Genomic DNA, 20,168 nt, shown 5'->3' on the forward strand with positions numbered 1-20,168 from the left:
CTAATTAGTTAACTACTCACTAATCAAAAATGTTTTGTACAAAGCCTACTAAAGCTGCACCATGCAGCTCTTGGCTATACAGCTAACATGGCTTTTGGCTATACATGATAGCTATAGATTTTATAAAATGTTGTATTATGTAATGTTGTATTATGTAACACATTAGCTGGCTGCGCTTGCGCTTGTATACTAAAGCCTGGTTTCCATATGACAGCGCAAGGCGCGCAACAAGGCGCACGACGTCGTGCGTAGGCCAGTTGTGATATGGAAACGTCAACGTACGACGGTCGCGCGACGTGCGTACGCTGATCGCAAGTATCCAACAGAATGGATCCTTGCGATGGGTGCGTGCGATTATGTATCCCACAATACACCGCTAGACCTTTTCAACCTATCCCACAATTCCAGCGAAAGGCTTTGTTCCGAAGAAATCGGTCTCCCGTACGAAAGAGTAAGCCTGATTTTTATATGACAGCGTAATTTCGCAACGGAGGTCAGTTTTTCCGAAGAAATATGTCTCTCCTACGAAAAAGTAAGGAAAATATCCACCCTGTCCAATGCAAGCATGGAGCTTACGCGCGATATGGAAACACTGCCTCGCGGCCCAAGAAATGCATTGCGCACGATCACTGGGCCGCGCGCGATCATTGCGTTGTCATATGGAAACCAGGCTTTAAGCCTGGTTTCCATATGACAGCGCAAGGCGCGCAACAAGGCGCACGACGTCGTGCGTAGGCCAGTTGTGATATGGAAACGTCAACGTACGACGGTCGCGCGACGTGCGTACGCTGATCGCAAGTATCCAACAGAATGGATCCTTGCGATGGGTGCGTGCGATTATGTATCCCACAATACACCGCTAGACCTTTTCAACCTATCCTACAATTCCAGCGAAAGGCTTTGTTCCGAAGAAATCGGTCTCCCGTACGAAAGAGTAAGCCTGATTTTTATATGACAGCGTAATTTCGCAACGGAGGTCAGTTTTTCCGAAGAAATATGTCTCTCCTACGAAAAAGTAAGGAAAATATCCACCCTGTCCAATGCAAGCATGGAGCTTACGCGCGATATGGAAACACTGCCTCGCGGCCCAAGAAATGCATTGCGCACGATCACTGGGCCGCGCGCGATCATTGCGTTGTCATATGGAAACCAGGCTTTACAAGTCTTGGTTTCATACCGAGTGTTTTCTGCATGAGATTTGAAATAGGATGTCAATAGGGAAATTTCCCACTACCTTTTCAAGGAACGACCAGCAAATGTTTTTTAACAAATTTGCATAGATGAACGGGTTGTAAATATTTGACAAGTATGTATTCAGTGCAAAGAAATTCAAAGCTAAAATTTGTCTCCACTTTTACTTAAAACAGAGCAATGCTGCCAATTCTTTGTATGACTCTGTTGTGTTCTATCACTGTTCAGCAAACTGAAGGCAATGTTTGCCAGAATCCATACTTCTTAAGTTGCTTTAGTTTGGACGTTTAGTGAGGAGGGCATAATTTACCAGTTTTCGTCTTCAGGGAGGTTTAGCTGATGTGGTGATTCAAACATAAGAGAAAGTAAACACTTTACTCTCGTAAATCCTTTCTTTCCAAGACTTAACAACCTACACCAAAGTTTGCTATTCTTGTCTTCAAAACAATCTCAGAAGTTGTCCATCTCTTGCAAGGCTCATACATGTGAACACTCATATATAGTATGCATTGTGCAATCGTTTGCACTTGTAACCTAGTTCAGAGCTGACTCTATCGTTAATACTCACCTGCTTCCTCTCTTAAGAATTTAAATTGTCAGCTTTTGCATCTATTTTTTAGCTATCTCTTCTACTTGGAGTCTGCTCGTGGCATCACGAAAATGCGTCTAGGAAATAACCGGACAGCGGAGTTCATTGGTTCATCTCCACTGATAGGTGCGTCAGCTATGGCTGTGGATATAGTCGGTGACCGATTGTTTGTATGCGATGGTCTTCACCAGATCACCTCTATGGATCTTGATGGTTCTCATCGCACCGCCTACAGTATTAGTCTGGACAACAAGAACTGTTCATCGATTGCGGTGCAAGGCGGTTTTGTCTACTATGTCTTGCATAGGTCTGTATCATGCATCATATATCTGCAGTTCTTTGACATGTTCTGGGTAGACTGATATACAGTTGGAATCAATAATACAGATACTGAAGATGTAGTGGGATTATGCAATTATGGGCATTTGGATAAATATCAGATAGATACATAGATTTAGTATATACGATGAAATATGTAAGTACAGATATTCGTAATAGATGAACAGGCAAGACGTGTGTATATACAGAGATATAGTGAGATATAAGATGAGTATACGCGTAGTCAGAGTACTCTGATCTATGGTAGATGAATATACAGGTAGATGAATATACAGGTAGATGAATATACAGGTAGATGAATGTACAGGTAGATGAGTATATAGGTAGATGAATATACAGGTAGATGAATATACAGGTAGATGAATATACAGGTAGATGAATATACATGTAGATGAATATGCAGGTTGATGAATATATAGGTAGATGAATATAGAGGTAGATGAATATACATGTAGATGAATATACAGGTAGATGAATATACAGGTAGATGAATATACAGGTAGATGAATATACAGGTAGATGAATATACAGGTAGATGAATATACAGGTAGATGAATATACAGGTAGATGAATATACAGGTAGATGAATATACAGGTAGATGAATATACAGGTAGATGAATATACATGTAGATGAATGTACAGGTAGATGAATATAGAGGTAGATGAATATAAAGGTAGATGAATATACAGGTAGATGAATATACAGGTAGATGAATATACAGGTAGATGAATATACAGGTAGATGAATATACAGGTAGATGAATATACAGGTAGATGAATATACATGTAGATGAATATACATGTAGATGAATATAGAGGTAGATGAATATAAAGGTAGATGAATTTAGAGGTAGATGAATATATAGGTAGATGAATATACAGGTAGATTAATATACAGGTAGATGAATATACAGGTAGATGAATATACAGGTAGATGAATATACAGGTAGATGAATATACAGGTAGATGAATATACAGGTAGATGAATATACAGGTAGATGAATATAGAGGTAGATGAATATGCATGTAGATGAATATACATGTAGATGAATATAGAGGTAGATGAATATAAAGGTAGATGATTATAGAGGTAGATGAATATATAGGTAGATGAATATACAGGTAGATTAATATACAGGTAGATGAATATACAGGTAGATGAATATACAGGTAGATGAATATACAGGTAGATGAATATATAGGTAGATGAATATAGAGGTAGATGAATATACAGGAAGATGAATATACAGGTAGATGAATATACAGGTAGATGAATATACTGGTAGATGAATATACAGGTAGATGAATATAGAGGTAGATGAATATACATGTAGATGAATATACAGGTAGATGAATATAGAAGTAGATGAATATAAAGGTAGATGAATATACAGGTAGATGAATATACAGGTAGATGAATATACAGGTAGATGAATATACAGGTAGATGAATATACATGTAGATGAATATACAGGTAGATGAATATAGAAGTAGATGAATATAAAGGTAGATGAATATACAGGTAGATGAATATACAGGTAGATGAATATACAGGTAGATGAATATACAGGTAGATGAATATACATGTAGATGAATATACATGTAGATGAATATAGAGGTAGATGAATATAAAGGTAGATGAATATAGAGGTAGATGAATATATAGGTAGATGAATACACAGGTAGATTAATATACAGGTAGATGAATATACAGGTAGATGAATATACAGGTAGATGAATATACAGGTAGATGAATATACAGGTAGATGAATATACAGGTAAATGAATATACAGGTAGATGAATATACAGGTAGATGAATATACAGGTAGATGAATATACAGGTAGATGAATATACAGGTAGATGAATATACTGGTAGATGAATATACAGGTAGATGAATATAGAGGTAGATGAATATACATGTAGATGAATATAGAGGTAGATGAATATAAAGGTAGATGAATTTAGAGGTAGATGAATATATAGGTAGATGAATATACAGGTAGATTAATATACAGGTAGATGAATATACAGGTAGATGAATATACAGGTAGATGAATATACAGGTAGATGAATATACAGGTAGATGAATATACAGGTAGATGAATATACAGGTAGATGAATATAGAGGTAGATGAATATGCATGTAGATGAATATACATGTAGATGAATATAGAGGTAGATGAATATAAAGGTAGATGATTATAGAGGTAGATGAATATATAGGTAGATGAATATACAGGTAGATTAATATACAGGTAGATGAATATACAGGTAGATGAATATACAGGTAGATGAATATACAGGTAGATGAATATATAGGTAGATGAATATAGAGGTAGATGAATATACAGGAAGATGAATATACAGGTAGATGAATATACAGGTAGATGAATATACTGGTAGATGAATATACAGGTAGATGAATATAGAGGTAGATGAATATACATGTAGATGAATATACAGGTAGATGAATATAGAAGTAGATGAATATAAAGGTAGATGAATATACAGGTAGATGAATATACAGGTAGATGAATATATAGGTAGATGAATATACAGGTAGATGAATATACAGGTAGATGAATATACATGTAGATGAATATACAGGTAGATGAATATAGAAGTAGATGAATATAAAGGTAGATGAATATACAGGTAGATGAATATACAGGTAGATGAATATACAGGTAGATGAATATACAGGTAGATGAATATACATGTAGATGAATATACATGTAGATGAATATAGAGGTAGATGAATATAAAGGTAGATGAATATAGAGGTAGATGAATATATAGGTAGATGAATACACAGGTAGATTAATATACAGGTAGATGAATATACAGGTAGATGAATATACAGGTAGATGAATATACAGGTAGATGAATATACAGGTAGATGAATATACAGGTAAATGAATATACAGGTAGATGAATATACAGGTAGATGAATATACAGGTAGATGAATATACAGGTAGATGAATATACAGGTAGATGAATATACTGGTAGATGAATATACAGGTAGATGAATATAGAGGTAGATGAATATACATGTAGATGAATATACAGGTAGATGAATATAGAAGTAGATGAATATACAGGTAGATGAATATACAGGTAGATGAATATACAGGTAGATGATTATACAGGTAGATGAATATACAGGTAGATGAATATAGAGGTAGATGAGTATAGAGGTAGATGTGTTGTGGATTGTGATCTACTGAGAGCTGAGCTTAGGGCTGAGCTAAGCCGAGCCAGGCTCTTCTCAGTCAGGCAGAATGACGAGGTCAGAGTTAAGCCAAGCCAGAGCCGTGCCGATTCAAGACTGAGCTGAGCCGAACCATGCCGGGTCCAGCCAAGTAGAACGGAGGCAGAGCTTACTAGCTATATAAGCTCGAACATTTGTGTAGAAGAGCAGAGCTGTTCTGGGCCTGTTCATTGCCTGTTACTTGAGCATTCTTGTACAACTTATGAACTAAGCAGAAAATATATGTATAACCCTGAGGAGGCAGCGCGCTCCTACTGGAAGAACTTCCCATGGGAAGAAACCCAGAAAGAGCTGCGGACAGCCCTGTAGTATCGGACCCAATAGATGTACGGCCCCAGGAGTAGAAACCTACTACAGGCTCTGACAAGACTTGCCTGAAGAGGCAGCGAGTTCCTACTGGAAGAACTTCCTACAGGAAGAACCGCGGAAAGGAGCCAACGGACACAGTAGCGGCACTGCTCTGGAAAGAGAGCAGTAACCCATTGAAAGCTAGACATGGCTAATAGGAGAGCAAGAAGCGCTGATCAGGGACCAGACCGACTAGTCGAGGCACTAGAACGGATACTACTTATGCCAAAGGCTCAGGAACCGGCACCACGTTTTAAGACTCCTCAGTACACTGGAAAGGGAGATGTGGAGTACTTCATTGCTCGCTTCACGGAGGTAGCCGACACCAAACAGTGGACGAAAGAACCAACCCTATTGCACCTCTGGGTAGCACTGGGCGAACAGGCTGAGGATTGCGGACAGGCCGAGGACCAGGAGGCCATTTTTAATGCCCTCCGGGCAAGATTCAGGCTATCCGCTAGGCAGGTGCTAAGCCAGCTCAACGCCCTTAGGCAAGAGGAAAGGACGATACTTCAGGAGCATGCTATGGAGGTCGAGGGGTCGGTACGCATTGCGTACGGGGACCTGCCGAATCGACACCGAAATAGTATGGCTATGGAGAGCCTCTGCAGCTCACTAAGTGACCCTGCCCTGCAGCAACATCTGTTGGCCGTACATACGCCCATGCTGGCTGACGCTGTACTGGTCGGGAACGACTACCTTCAGATCCAAGGAGGCGAGCGTAAATCCACCGGATCTTCGGTACGAACCCTGGAGGGATGAACTTCCGACCAGGTGAACTCGGCCAAAACCGATGCTATAGGACGTCTAGCCCGGCTGGTCCAAACTTTCACGGAAAAGGTGGAACGGCTCCAGGAGCAGGTTCGCACTCCAACCGAGAGGAGCCAGCCAGCTATCTTTTGCTGGGATGTGGGCAACCGGGCAAATGCAGAAGAATTGCCCTCGCTACACCAACCCGGCTTCGGGAAACGAAGAATGGCCACAGCAGTAGCTCCGACTACTGGCTGTACCAAGGCCAAACAACCCCGGAAACACAATAGGACTACACGGGATTCAGTGACAGCTGACGGTTGGTCTCAACCATCAAGGACTAGGCCGAGGAAAATTTGTGCACAGGAAAGGCCTGTGGAGACACGAAACTACTGCCAGTCTTTGAGTGAGGCCAATCTGGACATTCCCACTGTTCCGGATACCGCCTATGTCTCTCCATGCGAACGGCAGGGATGTGGCCCGAAACGAAGGAGGGTGACCTCCAAATCCCCTCCACACCAGACAGCGAGAACCATCCCCACTAGACTGGATGGTTGGAAGCCTGCCTTAAAGGCGGCAGGGCCGACCCTTTCTTCACCTTGGGGATGGCAATCACAGGAGCCGTGGGTCTACCGCGGACGTGGGTCGGTCCGAGGGACCGACCCCGCCCTACCGCAGAAAGGAAGGCTCTCGGAAGATGTCTTGGAAGACACCACTTCGGCGCAAGCCCTCACTCCACCAGCTATTTCCTCCCAGGAAGAGTGGAGGGTCGGCCCATCCGGTTTCTTTTAAACGCAGGATGCACCACAAACCTGATCAATAAGCAGGTCTTTGACCGATTGCCAGGAGCCGTACGGGACCAACTCGAGGAGAGTGACAGCCATGGACTATTGGCTGATGGAACACGGCTCTCTTTCTTTGGGATAATTCGTCTGGCCATCCGCCTGAGGGATGTAAAAACAGAGGAAGTCTTTGTGGTTAGCCGTCTGAGCAAGGATGCCATACTCGAAATGCCATTCTTCATGGCCCATCAGTGCTCTCTCGATTTTGAGCAACCGGTAGCCCGAGTGGATGGCAGACAGCTAGTCTGAACGGATCGACATGGACTGCTGCTACAGAGCAAGGTACAGGTGATAAGGGGGTAGTGGTTCCCACCTGTACAGAGATGGCAATACACTGTCGCATCACCACACAAAATTACTGCCCCATGGGACTGATCAAACGATTTCTCGACGGACCTCCGGTAGCAAGTAGACTGAATCAGCCGGGATCCAAGGGACAGGTCATCACCCGCTGCATGAATGCTACGAAGCGGTCATTGACTTTCCGGTCCGGAGCCATTATCAGCATTTACACGGGATTGGAGACCCCGCAGATCGAAGAGTACGATCCCTTACTTTGTGGCGCCGGTTCGACTTCAATCAATAGAGTGCCGGCTCACCTTGAGGAACTGTTCCAGTCGGCCCAGCCGAACTGTGAGGGGACGGGTGAAACGGCGAGGTTGGCCTCCTTGCTGAGTCGATATGCCACCGTGTTCAGTACAAGTGACAATGACGACGTAGGAAGGACCACCAAGGTGGAACATTCCATTCTACTTAAGGAGGGCACTCGGCCAATCTAGCAACCCCCACAGACTCGGACCGGAGAAGGAGGCCGAAAGACCAGTCCAGGATCTGCTCAACCAGGGACTGATCGAGCCAGCCGGAGGAGCTTGGAGTTCCCCCGTAGTGTTGGTCCGCAAGAAGAACGGGAAGTGGCGCTTCTGCATCGACTACCAGCGTCTAAACGCCGTCACCGAGCAGAACACCTATCCTCTAACCAGGATCGACGACAGCCTGGACGCCCTGTTCGGCAGCCACTATTTCAGCACGCTCGACCTGGTGAGCGGGTACTGGCAGGTACCCCTGGATGCAGAGGCGCAGGAGAAGTCAGCCTTCTTGACACGGTCCGGATTATGGAAATGGAAGGTGTTGCCTTTCAGACATCCGCCACCTTCCAAAGACTCATGGAACGTGTGCTACACGGCCTCCACTGGAGAATGCTGCTACTGTATCTCGATGATATTATAGTCATTGCCCCAGACTTTGATACGCATCTGCACCGGCTGGAGGAGGTCCTCCAGAGACTCCACAAGGCCGGACTGAAGTTAAAGCCGTCCAAATGCGAACTATTGCAACCTCAGGTCCGGTACCTGGGCCACATAGTAAGCCAGGACGGAGTCTCTACAGACCCTGACAAGGTGAAAGCAGTCACGGAATGGCCGAGTCCACGCGGAGTGAAGGAACTCCAAGGATTCCTCGGACGGTCGGCTACTACCGACAATATATTCTGGAGTTTGCCACTATAGCGCATCTTTTGCACCGACTGACTGCAAAAGGAGAGCCTTGAAGATGGACGGAAAGGGAACAGATCGCTTTCAACGCACTGAAGAATAGTATCAGCACCGCCCCGATCTTGGGCTACTCGGATCCCCGGAGGCAGTACATCCTGGACACAGGCGCCAGCGGATGTGGAGTGGGGGCCGTGCTGTCCCAAGTACAGGAGGGCTGCGAGAGAGTCATTGCCTACTATAGCAAGACCCTCACCTCCTCGGAACGCAATTACTGCGTCACTCAATGGGAGCTGCTTTCGGTGGTAAAGGCAGTGAAGCACTTTTGGCCGTATTTGTATGGCCAGGAGTTCCTCTTACGGACGGACCATGCGCCACTCCGGTGGCTATGCAGGAGGAGGAAACCCTCGAACCAGGTAGCCCGGTGGCTAGAGATCCTGACTGAGTTCCGCTACATCCTGGAGCATCGGTCAGGGATTCACCATGGGAACGCAGATGAGTTGAGCAGGCAAACCTGCGAGGACTGCCGGCAATGCATGAGCATTGAGCAGAGAGAGGGGGGCCCTCTCATGGAAGGAGTTGGCAAGGGAACAAGGGCCGTTAGCCGCGTGGGTACCGACCAGTTGCCTGGATGAGACTCCCACTCTCGACAAAGCGGGATCAACCCTGGGCAACGTCGCATACCCCGGAAGGCCGGCTGGCAACTCGCACAGGACTCCTGCCCAACAGTGGCGGGATTGAACCTGGGTGCCGGAGGTTCCTCCGAGCGGCTACCAGCTACACCAGGAATAACAGGACCAAAGGGCGAGCTGGCAAGGACACAGGCCACTGGACAAAGACCCGTGGCCATCATGTATCGTGCCATCGCCACAGGGGAAGAGGTGCCAGCGGAATACCTGGAAGTCGGGAGCAGAGAGCTGGATATCCTGCATCACATGCGAGACTCTCTGCGCATATGACAGGATGGCGTGCTGGAAGCACGCGTGGCCCCGCAGGGCCACGCCAGATAGTGTGCCATCTGCCCCCAGCCATGCGGGAGACCACGGTGTGGCAAACGCACGCCTTGGCTCACTCTGGGATGGGATGAACGATAAGCCGCCTCCAGCTAACTTGGTACTGGCCCGTACTGACGGCCACAGTCAGACGGCTCATCAAGAGTTGTGAGGTGTGCCAGGCCGCAAAGCATAAAGGGACAAAGGCGGCCAGAGGGAAAAGAAGGCTCTAAGCTGGACGACCCTGGCAGAAAGTGGCCGTGGACCTGGTGGGGCCATTTCCGGTCACGCCTAGGGGGAACAAGTGGGTGCTGGTTCTCACCGACCACTTCACCCGATGGCAGGACGCACTGGCACTACCTGACGCCACGGCCTCGGTGGTCGCAAACGCACTGGATCGGCGAGTCTTCTGCTACCTGGGGTTACCCGAGCAGATCCACACGGACCAGGGGGCGCAGTTTGAGAGCCAACTGATGGCCAAACTGTGCCAACTCTGGAACGTGAAGAAAACCCATACGACTCTTTATCACCCACAGGCCAACGGAATCGTTGAACGGAACACTCGGGGACTCCTTTAGGGCACTACTTATGACCCGGGGACAAGACGAGTGGAACCTGCTGCTTCTCCAGCTGATGAGGGCATACCGAGGCACCCCCCCCCACTCCGCAACCGGAGAGACAGCCAACATGTTGATGTTGGGACTGGAGCTGAGGTTGCCGAACTAGCTGGAAAGCCACCCACCACCGACCGAGTTCTTTCCTGCCCACGAGCACGCCCTTAAGGTGCAGCAGAGGCTGCAGACGGTGCACAAGGCGCTACGACAAAGTCAGATAGAGGTGAAAAAGGAAGATCGGGAGGAGCCACCGCTGTACGCCCCAGGCGACTGGGTATGGCTCACGATTAAACGCCGGAGACGGGGAGAAAATCCCAAGCTGCAGGCAAAGTTTTTGTGACCATACCAGGTCCTGAAGGCCTGGGGGAACCACACATATCTGGTGGAACGACAGGGCCAGTCTTCCAGTCAGAGAGAAGGAAGGCTGAAACCTTATCATGCCTGCCCAGAAAGGTTGGGCAAGCTCCGGCCACCTTGGAGCCAAGGAGGGATCCTAACATGAAAGGAGGTTGACCCAGCAGGCCGGAGAGAAAGCAGGAGGAGGTCGGAATAGACCCTGTACCTATAATGCCACCCCCCCAGCTAGGAAAAGTTGCTACTAGAAGCTGCAGAAAACCAGGGGAGGAGATAACTCCGGGAGAAAATCCGGCTGGACCGGAGGAAGAAGAAAGCCAAAGACACCCTCCGAGCTCCGAGGAAATCAATTCGGCCACACGGGAAAAAGTTCCGGGAGAACTTGAAGCAAACCCGGTGGAGACCGAAGGAACCACAACACTAGATCCCATCAACCTCGCAATCCAATCAACTCCGGTCCGGCACAATCCGAGGCCAGCCCGGACAACTAGGAAGCCGGAACGGTACGGAGATGGTGTATGTTATTTTATGGAAATGCCGGAAAACGGTCTGGAGGTTGCGCGGGAAAATTGCAAAACGGTCCTCACGGACGCGACCAAAGCTTTCCTTTTAGAACACTCGTTTTCTTTGGACGACGTTAGAGCACTCGAGAAGATGGACGGAGAAGGTAACACCTCGCTACAGGATTTATTGACTTCGGTCACAACTAGCTTGAAAGAAGCTGAGGAAGCATTGGGTGCACCGGAGCCGGTAAGTGTGGCAGCACCCAAGGGAGATCAGGAGTGGGAGGAGGCGACTGCCGAGGCCAGCACGAGCTGCCCCGGAGAAGATGTCTCTGAAGCAGATGACGAAGACCTGGACAGAACCCTGACACGAGAGGAAGAGGTCTGCCGAATGGCTACCATAAGCTCTCTCCCAAGGTCTAGATTGGAGAACGTGGTCACCAATGGAGGGAAGAGTGTTGTGGAATGTGATCCACTGAGAGCTGAGCTTAGGGCTGAGCTAAGCCGAGCCGGGCTGTGCTCAGTCAGGCAGTATGACGAGGTCAGAGTTAAGCCAAGCCAGAGCCATGCCGAGTCAAGACTGAGCTGAGCCGAGCCATGCCGGGTCCAGCCAAGTAGAACAGAGGCGGAGCTTACTAGCTATATAAGCTCGAACATTTGTGTAGAAGAGCAGAGCTGTTCTGGGCCTGTTCATTGCCTGTTACCTGAGCATTCTTGTACAACTTATGAACTAAGCAGAAAATATATGTATAAACTCATGCACCGAGTCTTGTACTAGTGGAGGAAAAGTGAAGGTCGCACAAAACCTTTACAGATGAATATACAGGTAGATGAATATACAGGTAGATGAATATAGAGGTAGATGAATATGCAGGTTGATGAATATTTAGGTAGATGAATATACAAGTAGATGAATATACAGGTAGATGAATATACAGGTAGATGAATATACAGGTAGATGAATATACAGGTAGATGAATATACAGGTAGATGAGTATATAGGTAGATGAATATACAGGTAGATGAATATACAGGTAGATGAATATACAGGTAGATGAATATACATGTAGATGAATATACAGGTAGATGAATATACAGGTAGATGAATATACAGGTAGATGAATATACACATTACAGGTATACACATGGTGAAATACTCATGAAGAACGTACTTTCTGCAGCTCATCCTGTTTCTATTGCAAACGTAACTGGGTATGTGAATGACATTGCACTGGCTTGGGAGGGTTCTTGCACAGAGTCGGGTGAGTTATTTTCCCTTAGCATTTGATATATTGTGCATCTATAGTTGCTATCTTTATAATAACCATGCTCTTTGCTGTCTGTCATCTTCAGCAGGTGCTTGGCCACTAAAATTGCATCAATAATTGTGCAAATGGAAACAATAACAAAAATTCATCATTTTATAAAAGCTACAATTCTAAACACATTCTTAAAATTAATTCATAAAGGAAATCTTTTACAAAGATCTCCACATGTAAAAGGTGTGAAGGCATGAGAGTTGGATTACAAAGATTTCCACATGTAGAAGGTGTGAAGGCATGAGAGTTGGGTTATAAAGATCTCCACATGTAGAAGGTGTGAAGGCATGAAAGTTGGATTACAAAGATCTCTACATGTAGAAGGTGTGAAGGAATGAGAGTTAGATTACAAAGATCTCTACATGTAGTAGGTGTGAAGGCATGAGAGTTAGGTTACAAAGATCTCTACATGAAGAAGGTGTGAAGGCATGAGAGTTAGATTACAAAGATCTCCACATGTAGTAGGTGTTAAGGCATGAGAGTTAGATTACAAAGATCTCTTCATGTAGAAGGTGTGAAGGCATGAGAGTTAGATTACGAAGATCTCTTCATGTAGAAGGTGTGAAGGCATGAGAGTTGGGTTACAAAGATCTCTACATGTAGAAGGTGTGAAGGCATGAGAGTTGGGTTACAAAGATCTCTACATGTAGAAGGTGTGAATGCATGCGAGTTGGGTTACAAAGATCTTTACATGTAGAAGGTATGAAGGCATGCGAGTTGGGTTACAAAGATCTCTTCATGGAGAAGGTGTGAAGGCATGAGAGTTGCGTTATAAAGATCTCCACATGTAATAGGTGTTAAGGCATGAGAGTTAGATTAAAACGATCTCTTCATGTAGAAGGTGTGAAGGCATGAGAGTTGGGTTATAAAGATCTCTACATGTAGAAGGTGTGATGGCATGAGCGGTCGATTACAAAGATCTCTACATGTAAAAAGTGTGAAGGCATGAGAGTTGGGTTACAGAGATCTCTACATGTAGAAGGTGTGAAGGCATGAGAGTTGGGTTATAAAGATCTCTACATGTAGAAGGTGTGAAGGCATGAGCGGTCGATTACAAAGATCTCTACCTGTAGATGGTGTGAAGGCATGCGAGTTTGGTTACAAATGCTCATTGGTTGTCTTGTGAATTATATATATTGTTCATTTACTATCATGTTTCTCTCATTAAAACTGTATATCACGCTTCTCTCTATTGTGACTGTATATCATGTTTCTCTCACTTATCACTGTATATCATGTTTCTCTCACTTGTGACTGTATATCATGTTTCTCTCACTTATGACTTTATATCATGTTTCTTTCACTTATGAGTGTATATCATGTTTCTCTCACTTGTGACTGTATATCATGTTTCTCTCACTTATGCCTGTATATCATGTTTCTCTCACTTATGACTGTATATCATGTTTCTCTCACTTGTGACTGTATATCATGTTTCTCTCACTTATGACTTTATATCATGTTTCTCTCACTTATGACTGTATATCATGTTTCTCTCACTTACGACTGTATATCATTTTTCTCTCACTTGTTACTGTATATCATGTTTCTTTCACTTATGAGTGTATATCATGTTTCTTTCACTTGTGACTGTATATCATGTTTCTCTCACTTATGCCTGTATATCATGTTTCTCTCACTTGTGACTGTATATCATGTTTTTTTCACTTGTGACTGTATATCATGTTTCTTTCACTTGTAACTGTATATCATGTTTTTCTCACTTATGACTGTATATCATGTTTCTTTCACTTATGACTGTATATCATGTTTCTTTCACTTATGACTGTATATCATGTTTCTTTCACTTGTGACTGTATATCATGTTTTTCTCACTTATGACTATATCATGTTTCTTTCACTTATGACTGTATATCATGTTTTTTTCACTTGTGACTGTATATCATGTTTCTTTCACTTATGACTGTATATCATGTTTTTCTCACTTGTGACTGTATATCATGTTTCTTTCACTTATGACTGTATATCACGTTTTTCTCACTTTTGACTGTATATCATGTTTCTTTCACTTGTGACTGTATATCATGTTTCTTTCACTTGTGACTGTATATCATGTTTTTCTCACTTATGACTGTATATAATGTTTCTCTCACTTGTGACTGTATAACATGTTTCTATGGCATATAATTAAGTATAGTGTACATTAGTGGTTGTTAAATTAGCTAACATCAGTTTTCTGTCAAGCCGCTAAAAAACAGTTAAAAATGAATTTCCTTTTTGTTGCAATGTGACTATCAGTGTTATTGTCTCATCTACTTCAGTTTCAATTTGTGATTATCGCTCCATACCTTTCATAGAGTACTTCGTAAAACTTACCAGTGTTTAGTGAAGCTGCCATCTGTTGGCAGGTGTCAATCCATGCGCCGCAGACAATGGTGGATGTGGAGGCCTCTGCCTTTTTAATGGAAACCAGACGAGTGAGTCGCACTGTGTCTGTGCTATTGGTGTCCTTGACAGCACTAAGAAAAAGTGTGAAGGTAGAACCCTGTTTCAACTCGTTAATGTTTGTGGTTTTTAGCTGCTTGTAATGTAGGTGTCTATAGACTGCAGGTTTGTATCTCATTTCCATATCAGTTAAGTATTACTTGGTCTTGAGTAGATCTTTATCATCATTATTATCATTGTTGTTATAGTGGTTGGCAGAATATTATTGTTCTTTTATGTAGTGAGTGATGAAGTTATGCAGAGTGTAGTATTATTATAAAGTGTTAGAAGAATGTAATGTCAAATTAATATACAATGACTGCTGTGATCAAGTTGTGTTGAGAGCTGAGGCTAAAATGGTAATAGGTTTATTGGCTGAGAACCAAATTGAATTCTTTTGTTCAACTATTTTAAAATTGAATTATTTTGTTTTGTTCTCCTATTTTCCTCTTTTCTTATGGATTACTTTTAACAATTTACACTCTTCGTATTTGCAAGTGTGAATAGCAGATACGACTAACTAGACACATTTGTCTCATTTAGAATTCAATATAGGTCTGGCCACCATTACGTTTCATATACATATGTTTGTATTATATACGTTTAGTGATTAACTCGAGTATTTTCTTATGCGCGTTAGGTGCTGTGACTCTCTACTATTATGTTATTTATCGCAGACCTTCTGGACTTCCTGATCTACTCCAAAATTGATGCTATAGAGTTTCATAATGTGATGGGTTCAGAGTCGAGTCTTTCCTACCCATACCCTCCAATCAGCTCCAACAAAACCGTGAATGTTATTGCTCTCGCTATTGATGTCGACCGACAGCGTATATACTACAGCGATATAGAGCGAGGCACCATCACCTGGGTCTCTTACAATGGTACACTTACTGAAGATATTCTTGAGAGTAAGTACATTAATAATCTTTCTGTAAAATAAGAGGTTGTAATAAACCAGGGAGTTGTGTTATGGCCTGATTATAGCTTGCCGATATCACCTATTTGACCGAGTTCAAAATGCTCTGCAAAGGGATATTCTAACAGATGTATGTGTGGTAAATTATTATCTGAAAAATAATTATTTAAGTATGCTAGTAAAGAGTGCTCAACAGGAAATATAGACATATATACATGTATATATATATACATTATATATATATATATATACAGTGAAACTCGGATAACTCAAACTTCAAGGGACCGAGCAAAAGTGTTCGAATTATCAGAGCGTTCAAGTTGTCAGAGCACTATCACAAGTCCATGTATTTGCTTATTTATTAGTAGATACATGTACATATACAAACTATAATATAAATCAAAAGCACAAATGGCTTGTTTCAAATTAAATTCTTCTAATGTAAAGCTTAAAACGTTTTTATCAAAAAGTATAGAGATTTTTCTATCACTTGAGATTGGTTTGTTGTTTGAGGTGATGTTATTGCCAGGACGTTTTTTAGATTGACATTGGCAAAACTTGATCGTTGCTGAAATGCTCAAGAGAAAAGACATCTTTTTCTTTTGAGCTTTTTACCCACGATCAATTTTGCCGATTTTTCTTGAAGTTTATGCAAAGATTACCTTACTTTACCTGAGATTCGTTAAGAGCAACACTCCGAGGCAGTTCAATTAAAAGTTTTACGAGGTTTACGGTACATTGTATATCACTCACGCTTTTTGAATGGATACTTATTGAATGTACACACGTATTCTGTGTTTAGGTCAAACGATGAATAGTTTTTTTAGCTAAGACAACGTATACGTTTAATTACAACAATCTTTAAGACGTTTTAAACATTCAACATTCCGACGTTGATTCAACACGGAATCAACGTCGGAAAACTATTCATCACGGGCTAGCCGGGTCACGGACTCAAGGATTTTCGCCACGCAAATATAAAACAAAAACAACATGCTGTTTTTGTTTTGTATGTGCGTGGCGAAAATCCTTGCGCGCGTGACCCGGCTAGTCCTTGCTATTCATCGTAAAGCAGGATAAATCAAATTTCACCAAACCTTTAGAAAAGTCGTTGACAAAAATGTTTTGCCGATGGAGGTAATAACGACGCTTATGAATTACGAAAAGTTGAGGTTTACCTCTATGGCTTGGAATAAAGTGATTTTCTAAAGCGATAGCAACCTTTTCGGTAGCCGCTGGGCAAAAAACAGTTCGTTATAACAGTGTTGAGTTCGAATTATATAGAGCCATTTATCATTGCGTGGGAACGGACCAAGCAAATCCAGTCGAGTTAACCATGTGTACGCTATATCCGAGGGCGAGTTATCCATGTTTCACTGTATATATATATATATATATATATATATATATACATATATATAGTGTATATATATATATAGTGTATATACTGATGAAGAAGAAGGTTGCAGTTCACTAGAAGAGAGTGCTCAATATTAAAATAGAACATTTATAATTTTTAATTTTACCTGATGAATGGTAACAACCGTGAAACTTTAAGTAGTAAAACGTTTTAAAAGTTTTCAGTTCCTAATATATTTTATATATATATGTCCAGCTAAGATCTTGAGGCGAGTGCTCAAACTCCCAGGTCTCTGGTAGGAAACCCGAGTTAGAGCAGAAATTACGACCCATATGGGTTAACCGGGGTGAGGAAACAATTATATATATATAAATTTATATATATGTACATGTATATATATATATAGGACAGATAGCTCAGTTGGTAGGAACGTTTGCTAGACAAGACCTCTGCTTATATAATGTCTGCAACCTCTAAAATAAGTGCAAAACTACTGCTAAGGCTCAAAATGGATGAAAGGACTCTGACTGATAACACAAACCTCATGCGGTGCTACTTTATGGGTGAACTTCAGAAGTGTGGTCACGTTGGAGAGGATGCAACAACTGGATAGATGCATCTCAAGTTATGTCTGACTGCTAATTAATTAGTTGCTCAAAAAATAAACAACATTGTCAGGAAACAGCTAATATCGAAACTTGAGGTAGATGACATCAGATAACAGACGACCCGAGTGACATCTGCCAATAAAGGACGTCTGCCTAAGCCCACCATCAAATGAAGAACGTTTGCCCAACCCACCATCAAGGGGACACACACCACATCTGTTGACTCTGGTAAAAACATGTACCTTAAACCTGATACCCTTAGTTCAAGGATAAAAGAGAGTAGAGACAAGATGACCAATAAGCTTTCAGCCACTACCGACTATGAAAGCAGGATACCATTACGAAGAACCAGCAAAGCCTGAAAGCCATACCTAACAAGCTGCTAGAAGATATTAACTTGGCATTGGGATCCATCTCGACAGATTCAATCATTGAGAAGTCTGATACTTCCACGTTATTTTTTGGTAGACAAGATGAAGGCAGGCTGATACTTCTTTGTTAGTTCTTAGTAGAAAAGATGGCGGGCAGGCTGATACTTTTATGTTGGTCCTTAGTAGAAAAGACGAGGGCAGGCTGGTACTTCTACGTTATTCCTTAGTAGAAAAGATGGGGGCAGGCTGATACTTCTATGTTGGTCCTTGGTAGAAAAGACGAGGGCAGGCTGATACTTCTACGTTATTCCTTAGTAGAAAAGAAGGGGGCAGGCTGATACATCTATGTTGGTCCTTAGTAGAAAAGACGAGGGCAGGCCAATACTTCTACATTATTCCTTAGTAGAAAAGATGGGGGCATGCTGATACTTCTATGTTATTCCTTAGTAGAAAAGATTGGGGCAGGCCGATACTTCTACGTTATTCCTTAGTAGAAAAGATGGGGGCAGGCTGATACTTCTATGTTAGTCCTTAATAGAAAAGAGGGGAGCAGGCTGATACTTCTATGTTAGTCCTTAGTAGAAAAGATGGGGGCAGGCTGATACTTCTGTGTTAGTCCTTAGTAGAAAATATGGGGGCAGGCTGATACTTTTATGTTGGTCCTTAGTAGAAAAGATGGGGGCAGGCCGATACTTCTACGTTATTCCTTAGTAGAAAAGATGGGGGCATGCTGATACTTCTATGTTGGTCCTTAGTAGAAAAGATTGGGGCAGGCTGATATTTCTATGTTGGTCATTAGTAGAAAAGATGGGGGCATGCTGATACTTCTACGTTATTCCTTAGTAGAAAAGATGGGGGCATGCTGATACTTCTATGTTAGTCCTTAGTAGAAAAGATGGGGGCAGGCTGATACTTCTATGTTAGTCTTTAGTAGAAAAGAGGGGGGCAAGCTGATACTGCCGCGATAGGTCGGCGGCCTCCACCAAACAACTGTAGCTGAATAAAGGTGACCTAACGGCCAATACCGAGTCGCTAATCATGGCAGCTCAGTAACAAGCGCTCTTTTTAGGCAACTCCAATCACAAATCTATCACACTAGAAATGATCTTATATACAAGCAGCTAGCAAGCAATGCATACACTGAGCGGCATAATCATTTTGCAGGTGTAGTATACAGTAGCCTATGTGATGTGTTTGGCCTCAATTAGCCTAACACTGGTGGAAAACTCCTAACAATGTCAATGAGAATGACCATGCTAAGCTCATATAAGGCTTCTACATGCAGACCGATAAGAACATTTAGGCAAACTAGTCCAAATACCGTGGTGGTGGACAAATAAAATAACATTGCTACTGTAATAGATGTAACAGTATCTAATGGTTACAGCATAGCCAGCAACAGGAAGTAGGAAGTGTAGAAATATCTCCCACTCGGAGAGGAGATTAAAAAGTGCTGGCATGTAAGAACAATTATAATTCCAGTAGTCATTGGAGCATTGGATAGAGCATAGGGTGCAATAGCGATAACACTTGCACATCGAATGTGACCTAGCTAAATACCAGTAATAGTTGACACAAGCGAGCTGCAAAGAAGCGCACTATTGGGAATGGCAATACCTGTGTTTGAGTAGACACTACTACCCACTTGGGTTCACAGGTTGAGCAAACAATTTTTTATCTAATATAATATAGACGTTTTACCTATAAATCACAGTATATATATGAATATGTATAAATATGTACATGTATGTATACATATACATTACTTATATAATTTAGTTTTGAAAAATAGCTTTTGGTTAGCTCTCAGCTGCTGTCAGTTTCAAGCATGCAGTTTATCCTCTCATTGGGAATACAGCC

General features: G+C 42.7%; 2 protein-coding genes across 2 annotated transcripts in view; both read left to right on the plus strand.

Moving 5' to 3' along the window:
- Nucleotides 1-2,142, plus strand: part of LOC137387398 (prolow-density lipoprotein receptor-related protein 1-like) — an 85,081-nt gene extending 82,939 nt beyond the window's left edge. Inside the window, exon 35 of the mRNA XM_068073814.1 lies at nt 1,812-2,142. Coding sequence (XP_067929915.1) covers nt 1,812-2,142 — 331 coding nt within the window. The remainder of the gene's footprint in view (nt 1-1,811) is intronic.
- A 10,303-nt stretch (nt 2,143-12,445) lies between these two features.
- The window catches only part of LOC137387407 (low-density lipoprotein receptor-related protein 1B-like), a 114,825-nt gene continuing 107,102 nt past the window's right edge, over nt 12,446-20,168 (plus strand). The window contains 3 exon segments of the mRNA XM_068073825.1: nt 12,446-12,548; nt 14,975-15,103; nt 15,728-15,961. Coding sequence (XP_067929926.1) covers nt 12,446-12,548; nt 14,975-15,103; nt 15,728-15,961 — 466 coding nt within the window.

Source organism: Watersipora subatra, chromosome 1 (assembly GCF_963576615.1).
Source record: "Watersipora subatra chromosome 1, tzWatSuba1.1, whole genome shotgun sequence".
Taxonomy (NCBI): Eukaryota; Metazoa; Bryozoa; class Gymnolaemata; order Cheilostomatida; family Watersiporidae; genus Watersipora; species Watersipora subatra.